The sequence below is a fragment of the Larimichthys crocea genome, chromosome X (genome assembly GCF_000972845.2).
Source record: "Larimichthys crocea isolate SSNF chromosome X, L_crocea_2.0, whole genome shotgun sequence".
NCBI lineage: Eukaryota > Metazoa > Chordata > Actinopteri > Sciaenidae > Larimichthys > Larimichthys crocea.
The window spans coordinates 10,351,777-10,363,113 of record NC_040020.1 but is presented as its reverse complement, the minus strand read 5'-3'; the positions used below and the strand labels follow the sequence as shown (position 1 = coordinate 10,363,113).

At 44.8% G+C, this 11,337-nt stretch overlaps 1 protein-coding gene across 2 annotated transcripts; it reads left to right on the top strand.

Annotated features, from left to right (window-relative positions):
• The first annotated feature begins 508 nt into the window (after positions 1–508).
• crmp1 (collapsin response mediator protein 1) lies at positions 509–11,148 on the top strand. Of its 2 annotated transcripts, none has more exons than XM_010737674.3 (14): positions 509–1,015; positions 2,488–2,576; positions 2,811–2,995; positions 3,083–3,247; positions 3,783–3,844; positions 3,948–4,028; positions 4,746–4,814; positions 4,923–5,043; positions 5,142–5,298; positions 6,616–6,757; positions 6,840–7,010; positions 8,198–8,377; positions 9,584–9,749; positions 9,843–11,148. In XM_010737674.3, the coding sequence occupies exons 1-14, from the start codon at positions 665–667 to the stop codon at positions 9,932–9,934; spliced, it is 2,031 nt and encodes a 676-aa protein (XP_010735976.2). In that variant the 5' UTR covers positions 509–664; the 3' UTR covers positions 9,935–11,148. The 2 variants fall into 2 exon arrangements, with proteins under 2 accessions (XP_010735976.2, XP_019111968.1); XM_019256423.2 differs by lacking the exon at positions 509–1,015 and adding an exon at positions 1,356–1,684.
• The last annotated feature ends 189 nt before the right edge of the window (positions 11,149–11,337 follow it).

The window sequence follows — 11,337 nt, the reverse complement described above, 5'->3', positions numbered from 1 at the left end:
ATGCGTCCATTAGGCTCCACGTGCTGTGCTGCTGTCCCTCTGGGAGTTGTCCACCTGCGCGAGTTACTAAAAAGACTTTCCCAGCATCCCCCACGGGCCATGAGAAGGACACGCACACACACACACACACACACATGTGGCTGCCTGGAATAAACTCCAGCTCTGTCTGTCCACATCAGCATGAGCAGACAGGTCACCGCCTCCTGCCTCGGTCCAGATAAAAGCACCTGCTGCACTCATTAATGGATGATTGTGGTTTTGCAATCTGTCCCTCCAGATGTGGGACACATGCTGGATTAATCCGCTGATGGTGTGACCTGCTCACGCACACAGCTCCCCCCTCCTCCCGCATCAGAAGGAAGGAGGGAGGGAGGGATGCTCTCCTTTTATTTCTGCGTATGTTTAATCACTAACTAGGTTCTTCGCAATAAAACTAGTTCACACTGACACTATTAAAACTGGAGCACTGCATCATTTCTCTGTTTGTATATGTGTGTGTGTGTGTGTGTGTTCTGAGGTAGTCACAGTTCACAGCATCAGAGCGCGCTCGGGAGGCGGGGCTGTCTGTGACCCGGTTAGACGAAGCCAGGCTCCGGTCTCCATCGTTTCAGATTCAGAGTAAAGCGGGAGGGAACGTCTCTCTGTCTCCCCGTGGTAAGCCACCATGTCTGACTGCAGGAGGCAGTGGAACCGGGAGGATGAGCTACCTGTTTACCTGGCGGGACCGATCAGCACCGGGCCGAACCAGAGGAAAAGCTTCGGGATGTTCAGCTCCGTGGAGGGGGCGTTCGACAGCAAGACCATAGACTTCGATAACTACGCGGTGGGGAGGAAAGGGAGCCGCACCCCGAGGAGCGGGAGCCGGGAGAGGGTGTTGGAAACGGGTGACCCCGTCGGTAAGACGCCCGGTGAAGCGGAGGAGGGGACAGTGAACGAGTCGACGGCGGAGACAGAAGATGGAGGACCCGGTGTCGAGATCACGAATTCATCCGGGAAGGAAAGTCCAAATGGGAAGGTAGGACTGGACTGATGCTTAGTGCGTGTGTTTGTCTCCGTTTGGATGAAGCCCACTTAAAAAAAATAGAAGAACAAAGAGTGAAATCAGGAATATTTAATGCGCATAATTTCTTGAATTAATTCATGAATTAATTTCTAACCCCTCGTGAGTTTGACACAAACACATCAGTCTGCATAAATGATGAACTTTTGTGTTTGGCCATTTTAGTTTCATCAGATAAAAATGCTCCAAAACGCTCATCTTTAGTCTGTGGTGCTGAAATGGACAGCGACACACACACACACACACACACACACACACACACACACACACACACACACACACACACACACACACACACACACCGAGCACCCCGCGCGGTGTTGTTGTTGTTGTTGTCCTCTCACGTGAGCTGTCCTTGTGTCTCCTTCCTCGGTGCCTTTACGCGCGCGTCACCTGTCTCTCACACGGTGCGCGCTCCACGCATCCTGACGCAGCCGTTACGATTGTCGTTCACTCTCACACACACACATACGGAAACACTAAACTGACACACACATCAGAAGAGGAGGGGGGGTCATCACAAGCCGCTTCTGAGGTGACTGCCCGCGGGAAAAGCGACGAACACAGAGGGAGAGGATGTCTGAGTCCAGTTACCAGGGGAAGAACAGCATCCCCAATCTGACGGTAAGAGACCCGGCCTTGCCTGGAGAGGCTCTCTGCTTGTATGCAAATCCCTGCTGCCAATGCACCGGCAGGGAAGAAGGGATTAAATTCTTAGTGAGGCTGCAAAGAGCAGAAGGCCCCTCTACGGTTTCTCCCGAGTGTAACAGAAAACCCAAGACAGAGAGGTGAATGCCATTTTCTCAATGCCGGTGTGTCAAATCGAGCGTGTGTTCTCGCTCAGGGTCGAATACTGCTGTGTAATCTCGTCGCCTGTCGGAGAGATTAACTGGGTTTGACGTGTCTGGTCGAACCGGGGACTCGTTCAGGAAACAATTGGTTTGCATGAAACAGCACAAAAGGTGGATCGGATCTGTGGGGCCAGACAACAAGTGGACAATTCAGTCTGATGCTAAAGCGTCCTGCAGAAAGACAACATGCAAATGATGATGATAAAGATGATGAGCTTTCATCTCGAACCATGGATGATCAGTGGTTACCATGGCAACATAACATCTTCCCAATACTGTTGCCAGGCACCCTCCATGCTGGCAGAGGGTGTGGACGCATGGTAGTCTAATATTCAGTATCTGATCGCACTTTTGCATCTGCAAATAAGAGAGGAGGACAAACTGTGCTAATATTAGCTCATGTGAGCCCCCCTGCCCATGCACAGGACCTGTGTGGCTGTGTGTTTCTTGTCATAATGTTCCTAAAAGGTCATGAATTATTACTGATTGTGCAGCGTATCAAAATGTCAGGATGAAATTCAGTCGCTCGTGGACCTCTCCCTCACTCCCTCGCTCTCTCTGTACCCCCCCCTGCAGAGTGAAAAGCTGTTGATCAAAGGAGGGCGGGTGGTCAATGATGACCAGTCTCTCTATGCAGATGTCTACATTGAAGACGGACTCATCAAGTGCGTATATAAGAAGGCATTTATGTCAAAAAACATTTTTGAGATCTGTGAATATTTTGCTGCCGGTTATGATTTCACGTCCTTATTCCCTTTGTGCTCTTTTCCATCTCCTCATCCTCCACCAACTCCCTTTTATCCACACGCATACATCTTTTCCTGTCATCCCTGCACCTCCTCGCTCGCCTCCATTTCACCCACCCCATTTTGTCTCTACGTGCATCTGATCCTTGGCAGGCAGGTGGGGGAGAATCTGGTTGTGCCCGGGGGCGTCAAGGTGATCGAGGCTAATGGTCGCATGGTGATACCAGGGGGGATAGATGTCAACACCTGCCTGATGAAGCCTTTTCTGGGAACACATCCTGTTGATGATTTCCTCCAGGGAACCAAGGCTGCGCTCGCTGGGGGCACCACCATGATCAGTGAGTGCATACTGCAACCGCATGTTCGTTTAAAATACTGGTCACATTCTTTCCGTCTTAACCTTTCCACATCTTCCCACCTTTCAGTCGACCATGTGACCCCTCAGCCCGGGGACAGTCTGCTGGAGGCGTTCGAGTGCTGGCAGGAGGCTGCAGATAAGAAGGCATGTTGTGATTATTCCCTCCACGTAGACATCCCCCAGTGGAACGAGATTGTTAAAGATGAGTTGGAGCTGCTGGTGCACGAGAAAGGTACATCGGTTTCTAGTTGTTTAGAGTTGCTGTAATATTTGTTTCAGTCCCTATTTTGGACCCATTTCTTGAGAACAATGCGGACGGATTTAGTAACAATTTGGCCCAGCGTTGAATCCTCTTACAGCAAAGTCACAAAAGAAGTCCATTGTCGTCTTTATGGGGCTGTCATTGTGGCAGTGGAAGAATTCTGGTTGTAATCTGTTTAAAGTAAAAAATCACTTTTCTTTTGGGGACGCAACAACAAAATGCAGTGACTGAGCCAAGGCAGCTGCCCGTGTGACAAATCTCTCTCAGAAATAAAGTCGGGAGTTGTAATTCTTGGCTCAGATGCTCGAGGTAAACAGGCAGGGTTGTACATCAGTTCCTGAATTTTGCAACTGGAAGTTCGGCCTTCATCTTGACTTCATTTATTACATTTCGTGATACATTATTTTGGCTACACTTGCACAGTTTGTCTTTGTAATCCTCTCCGCTGAGTTCCCTTTTATTACCTTCTTGTCGTGACTGCATTCATCATTTCCACTGTTGTCAGGTATCAACTCCTTCCAAGTGTACATGGCGTATAAGGACTTGTACCAGATGTCAGACTCTGAGGTGTGTTTCATAATCTCTAACACTAATTATGGATTCCTTCATGCAAATCTGTCACTTGACTATTAATCCCTTTTTTGTTCTTTGGACTCATCTCTCTCTTTAGCTGTATGAGGCTTTTACCTTCCTGAAGCAGCTGGGTGCCGTGGTGTTAGTTCATGCTGAAAATGGAGACCTGATTGCTCAGGTAGGTGCTAACACTGCTATTTTTATCTCTCAGCAGCAACTGGCAACTCATACCTCCATAACACCATTACGACCAGTCGGCATCTTTACCCAGCCTCCAGACACAGGCACTAACGCTATATATATAAATCATGACCAACCTTTTACCTTGGTCACCCCCTGCAGTCGAGAGATATATTCTTGTCACGTAACTAACCATCTCTCCTGGAGAGAGAAAGGATTAATGCTGCTGCAGCTGCTGGATGTGACAGCTTTATCATAGGCCACCATTGCTGTTGACCGTTATTATACTAATGATGATGATGTAACGGTGATTAAGATGGTAAGGATGAAGGTGCAGATAATGCTGACAGCTGTGATGAAAAGTGGTGGTCGGGCTCATGGAGATGATGGTCCCTTATTAGGGGCACAATTATGGCAAAACCATGATGTATTTGAAAGAGTAATGAATGATAATGAGGGCGCTGATGAATGATAATGACATAATTGTTAACAGCAATGGAAGTAAGTAAGGGAACCCATGAAAGAAACAATGAAACCAAAAGAATTCAAAAAACAACAAGTCGGCATTCCAGGATTACAATGCACACCTTATTTTCTTTGATAGCATGACGAACCATGAGATACTAACTAACCTTCCTAAAGTCTTGTGGCTCAAACATGATTTGACAGTTCTCGTAGTTGGTATGAAGAGAATTCTTTTCATTTGTGGTTTTAGGAACAGAGAAAAATCCTCGGAATGGGAATCACCGGACCTGAAGGCCATCCCCTGAGTCGTCCTGAAGAGGTGATATCATTTTCGCATACCCCATTATCTATCCATCCATCCATCCATCCATCCATCCATCCGTCCATCCGTCAGTTTTAATGTTTTATTTACTTCCTGTCAACACAGCTGGAGGCTGAGGCGGTGTTCCGCGCCATCACTCTCGGCAACCGTGTGAACTGTCCCGTCTACATCACCAAGGTGATGAGCAAGAGTGCAGCAGACACTATCACCCAGGCCCGTAGGAAAGGTCAGCACGCATCTGATTCTATTTCAGTCAAGTGTACGTATATGAACATCTTCTTTACACATCCCGACCTTCACTGTCTTCACCGTCGTCCCACCCAGGTTCTGTAGTTTTTGGGGAGCCGATCACAGCAAGCTTGGCCACTGATGGTTCTCACTATTGGAGCAAGAACTGGGCCAAAGCAGCTGCTTATGTGACCTCGCCACCTTTGAGTCCTGATCCCACAACTCCAGACCACCTCCACACTCTGCTGGCTTGGTATGTCTTCAACCTCTTCATCAATGGATGCACATGTTGCAAACTACGTAAATGCACTCAAGTCTCCTTCTGATGCAAGGACACTGTGTTGCCTTCCTCTGACAAAATATGTAGCCTACATTAAATTTCATGAACACTAGAAACTTTTCTAATTAATGCAGACTCTGCAGACAAAGTGCTTCATTAGCTACAACCTCTGCAGAAAGTGAAATGCAAATCAGCTGAATGACACCAAAGGAGACACTTACAAGGATCTAACTCTCACTGTGTGCCCTTTGATATCAGTTTGGTATTCATGCCACAAACAAGTGTTGTGTGTGTAATGCACAATGTCAGACCAAGTTCAGTGATGAAGAAGCAGATGGAGAGAAGGTGAAGACGTTTGCAAACCAGTTTAACCACTTCAATGTGTAAAACGCATAAATCATATCAAGTTGTAACTTATGAGTATCATAGAGGGACAAAGTGTCCCAGACCAAACACACCTAAGTTCTCCCTTCACAATCCACAATGCAGAGAAGATCCTGCTGTATACTTTTGTCTGTCCCCGATTATATAAATAGCACAGGAACTAGAATCCTTCATCATCTGTTGCCTTGGCTACCAACTGCCTTCCTCCTCTTCCTCACTCACTCCTCCACCCTCCGCCTGAAACTCCAGCTTCTCAGGGCGGGTCCGTGCTGTCACACACCGGTGGTGTGATGCTGCTGTTCTGTTTGAGCTTGTGCTGAAGCGACAGGGTGTATTTTTAGGCTCCTTTTCCGGAGACACGAACAAAAGAACGACCCAGATAGATGCTGGATACACTTTTGCTCACGTATCAGCGGAGGTCCATTATATCCACGATAAGTACTCTCGTGGCACTGGGGTGATCCCACATCTCACTTATCATGAAGTAATCACTGTAATTAACAAATGAATAAAAGGCTCGAGATGATAAATTATGCTAATCATAGCTCATTAACATGTCAGATTCGTCTTCTTGTATATTCAAGGGTAAAATGAGTTGATCACTTTTTGATGATGGAGTGGATCTTTGTGATGTCGCCTGGTTTAGGCTTTAGGGACTGGTATTGCAGCTGTGTTGCACCATTCTGACTGGTTCAGCTGGCTGGTTTTTCTGCCCCTGGCCACTACATGACTTGTACTTTAACTGACATGCTCAGTGAGGACGCCTGGTGGCTAATAGCAGTAATGTTCTTTAACTGATCATCTGAGTTCAGGGTGTTTGAAAACCCTCGATGGAAAAATCTAACATCTGACAGGTTAATCACTGCGGTTTCAAAGGTGTGCTGATGATTTCATATTTTAATACAGTGGGGACCTCCAGGTGGTGGGCAGCGCTCACTGCACGTACAGCACTTCCCAGAAAGCAATCGGTAAAGATGACTTCACCCTGATCCCAGAGGGAACCAGTGGAGTGGAGGAGAGAATGGGGTTCGTCTGGGACAAGGCCGTGGTGAGCAATGAGGACATTTTGTGTGTGTTTGTGTAGCTGTCAGTTTGAATTTAGTCTAAACATCCAATTCTCTGTCTCTAAGGCCATGGGGAAGATGGATGAAAACCAGTTTGTGGCAGTCACATCTACAAACGCAGCTAAAATCTTCAACCTGTACCCACGCAAAGGCCGGATAGCGGTGGGCTCCGATGCTGACATTGTCATCTGGGACCCCGACAGCGTCAAAACAATCAGTGCCAAACTCCAGCAGTCGGTGAGAAGCAAAAGAAAACAGGAGAGAGGGAAAAGAAAAAAGAAAAAGGGAGGATGGATAAAATGTTGAATAGAATACAAGGAGTGACAAGGTAATTAAACTGATGTTCTGACAACTACACTGATCTTCGAATACTGCGTCAGTTGAGGTAGCAGAAGCACATGAAGGGCGGGGAGGCAGGGGGAAGGCTGCAGGAGAGAGGAGGTGGTAGAGTGAAGGACAAAAACAAAGAAAGAGGTGAAGAGAACCACAGATGCACTTTCAAGTTACAATATAATATTTAAGTCTGGCTTTACAGTCTGACTTAATTATTATAGATAATAAAATAAAAGTCTGGTATACAAATCCACTGGTTTTAAGAAAGTTGAAATTATATTTGACAAAACTTTATAGGATTTATCTTTAATGGTGAGTTTGCCCAAAACGTTTTCTAATTTACTTGGTCCGATGCCACTTTAAAGCAATTAAGGAGTTGAATAATATTTTGTTGCAGCTCTCACAGTATTACCATATTTGCAATGCCACTGAGGTTTTCGTCAAAGACTTTTGAGGACCGTGGTTTTATCAGGACATTGTTGTTTTAATCCTTTAATTGCCAAAAGCAAAGATGAATTCATTCCCTTTTGTTGTGGGGTGGCATCAGAAAGTTTTAAAATCCAGATAATAGAATCATGACTGTGCATGGTCAGGTGCCTCAAGTGGTAAGTAAGAATTTTGCAATTAATGTGATTTTTCGAAAGATTAGATAATAAAATTTCGAAACAAAACTCGGCAGAATGGCCTCGGAGGTGAAGACAGGATACAGTGAAAGATATTAGACAGTGGATAATGTATTCAGTCTGCTCTGCCAGTCTCAAAGACCCTAATCCGGACTGGTGCCGGCTTTAGGTTATAATCCCCCTTCACCCCTCACACATTCTGTGCTTCCATCTCTCAACCCATCCCCCTGTGTGCCTCCTATATGCCCCGAGCCTCTTACTTATTCATCCCCCATCTTCTCAACTGCTGCATTTTACTGCATGTATTAAGCCATCTGATACAATGCCTGCTGAAACAGAACAGTGTGCAGACACAGTGTAGATTATCAGTGTTTGAAATGGTGGGTGGAAATGAAAGAGCTCTCCTTTTGTTCATCTGCTTAATTCCCTTTTTCTCCACATTCTTTGTCTTTATCTCTCTGCGCACAGGCGGCAGAATACAACATCTTTGAGGGTATGGAGTGCCGTGGCGGTCCAGTGCTGGTGTTGAGTCAAGGTCAGGTGGTTTACGAGGAAGGCAAGCTGCAAGTTCAGCCGGGTACCGGACGATTTATTCCCCGCAAGCACTTCCCGGACCTCGCTTACCAGCGCATTAAGTTCAGAAACCAGGTACAGTGGACGGATGATTTTCAAGACATTTCTTCAGTCATATTAGAAATTTGACTTATTTTCATAGCTGTCCCTGATGTTTTTACAGTCCACCAACTTTTTTTTTAAGATGACAGGCAGGCAGTCATTGTCTGATATTAAGAAATATTAGAAGTAGGGAGTAAAAAAACTAAATATGAATCCTATGAACAGTCACCATAAAAAAACACATCTTGAAAACCAACAGAAATCTGTCACTTGACATGGTCTGATCTTTGTTGTACATCATATTATGAAAACACTAATATTTTGCACCAATAATATAATTACAGTATAATAATTTATAATAATAAATAAAGAATATACTTAACATGCTAAAATCACCGTTACTATATTTCACAGCAATCTGAATCTGATGTTTTTGTGCATAACAAACATGAAGTAAAATAATATAAGGAAAATAAAAATCAAGTTTAAAAAAGGAAAAGAGCTGAACAGTTTTGTGTAGGAATGTGCAAAGTATTCACAAGTTACTGTGCAAACAAAAGACGTAATAATCAAAATGTAATAATCTAAAAGAGGGGAATGACTTTGATCAGTTTGTGTTTGGGGTGGGAGCGGGGTCAGCCACAATCTTACCAACATGGATCAGGGTCCTGGAGGAGTACAGGTCCTGAAGAGATGGAGGATTACAGCCAGTCACTTTCTCAGCAGACCAAATGACACGCTGCAGTCTGCCCTTGTCCTTGGCACTGGCAGCAACATACCAGATGGTGATGGAGGAGGTGAGGGTGGACTCAAGGATGGCGAGTGTAGAAGTGCACCGTCAGTCTTTGGCAGGTTGAACTTCTTTACCTGCTGCAGGAAGTACATCCTGTGCGGTCGTGACGAGGGAGCTGATATGTCGACTGGTGACCCCTGACTCATGTGTCTTAAGAGCGCTGAGCTCCAAGTTGTTCCAACTGCACCAGGTCACCACCATTCTCCCACCTGCAGGCAGACTTGTCCCCATCTGAAGAGGGTGGAGTCGTCTGCAAACTTGAGGATATAAATGCATATAAAGAACTGTATAGATACATTCTATTATCAGTTTCAAAGAAGCTTATTTCAGCAAAAACAAATGAGCCAAGTGGTCATATATTTCTGTACGCAGACCATATGTTACAGGCCACCACAATGACTAATAGCTTTGCTTTGTGTATGTGTCACTGTGTGTTTTCTGTGCAGGTGATGAGCAAGAAGGGTGTTACTCGTGGGATGTACGATGGCCCAGTGTATGATGTTGATCCTGCCCCCAAATATATTACTCCTGCTCCATCAGCCAAATCTTCCCCCACCTCTCACCAGCCTCCACCAATACGCAATCTTCACCAGTCCAACTTCAGCCTGTCAGGTAACAGAAATAATATAATTTAAAATCCAGTGATTCCTTTTATGAATATAAATGGAACATACTGTAAATATATCCTTTGTTTTCATTTCCTAGGGGCACAGACTGATGACAATGTCCCTCGTCGGTCTGGCCACCGTATTGTAGCGCCCCCCGGTGGTCGCTCCAACATCACCAGCCTTGGTTGAACGCTTGACATGGCACAAAGTGTGGTTGTGGTGGGGTTTCACCTCTTGAGTGTGTGTGTGTGTGTGTGTGGGTGTGTGAGTGTACGTGTATGACTGAGAGTGCGAGCACACTGGCATGTATGAATACCTTTGTATTTTTTGGTACAATGGTGACACGCTCTTTTTACACCGTTATGATTTTTAATCAGTTTGCCTTGAGTCACTGAGAAGAAGCACATTAATACTTTTAATAAAAGAAGAGTGTGATTTACAATCAACCAAGTCATTCAAAAAACTCTCTCTCACACGCACACACACACACACACACACACACACACAGATCCGGTGTTGAACTCCCCCTCAGTGTTACGTCATGATGTTGTTATCTCCTTTCTCGTGAGCATGACTTCCTCCTTAACCTTCCTCACATCTCACGTCTTACTGTGTGGGTCTGCTCAGACATGGTGCTCCTTTCCACCCGTGTGGTGGACAGCTGAAGAAGTAACAGATTACTCCTTGCATTTGTTTTGTTTTCAACATCTTGGCAATATTTGTTTTCAATGTGGCTCAAGTGGATCTGTTATACATATTGCATGGACACGTCTTTAGATGTTGCACTACTTGTGGTTTATTGTCACGATGGATGAACACTTAGAATTGTACTCAAGGCACACAAACATATTCTTATACTGGTAAACGTATGCTTTGAATACACAATGACATTCACTGTGGATAGAGCCAGCTGAGTTCAAAGCACATAAATTCATCTTAACATTAACGTGAACTTCAATAAAAGCAATGCTACTTCCTCTCCACCATCAAATACTATATGCAAAAGTGTCAATACTCTCCTATAAAGTGTGAAAGTAGATGAAACACATACAAAGACAGCTGCGGAAAAGAATTTTTAGATCGATGTACCTTCATAATAGAGTTTCTCTGTAAAGCCTTTATGATGTGTGTGATAGTTTTCTGCCAGTCACTCATGCCAGAAGTAGATCTTTGTTGTAATGAAACGCTGAACTCACTGCTGTAAAAGGGCTTCATCTCCCACACCTGCTCTTAAAACGTCACTGATAATCTTTCGAAGCTGTTTTTATTTCATTTTATTGATTCTTGATGTTTTCTTGGCACATTTAGTGTTTCTATGCTGCTCTGTTTTGTTGCTGTTGTCTGATGTCTCCAATGGAACCACTAACGATCAATAAAGACTTGACTGTTGTCAAAAAATGAAACATTCCTGAGAGTTTAATATCAATTTGATGTGACGGATATTATGCATCGCTCTAACTTGAATTGTGAGTCCTTTCTCCGTTGTCTGCTTAATTTCTTTGGCAAAAACAATTCCTGCCAATAAATCTTGCTAGGTCGAATTGCAAGTGCTTCAGTTAGGACAATATGAGCTCGAGACAGACCAAGCCAAA

Coding starts and splice junctions, on each gene's coding strand:
- crmp1 (XM_010737674.3), top strand. CDS start 665: ATGTCTGACTGCAGGAGGCAGTGGAACCGGGAGGATGAGCTACCTGTT. Junction 1,016..2,487: donor AGGAAAGTCCAAATGGGAAG/GTAGGACTGGAC, acceptor CCCCCCCTGCAG/AGTGAAAAGCTGTTGATCAA. Junction 2,577..2,810: donor ATTGAAGACGGACTCATCAA/GTGCGTATATAA, acceptor GATCCTTGGCAG/GCAGGTGGGGGAGAATCTGG.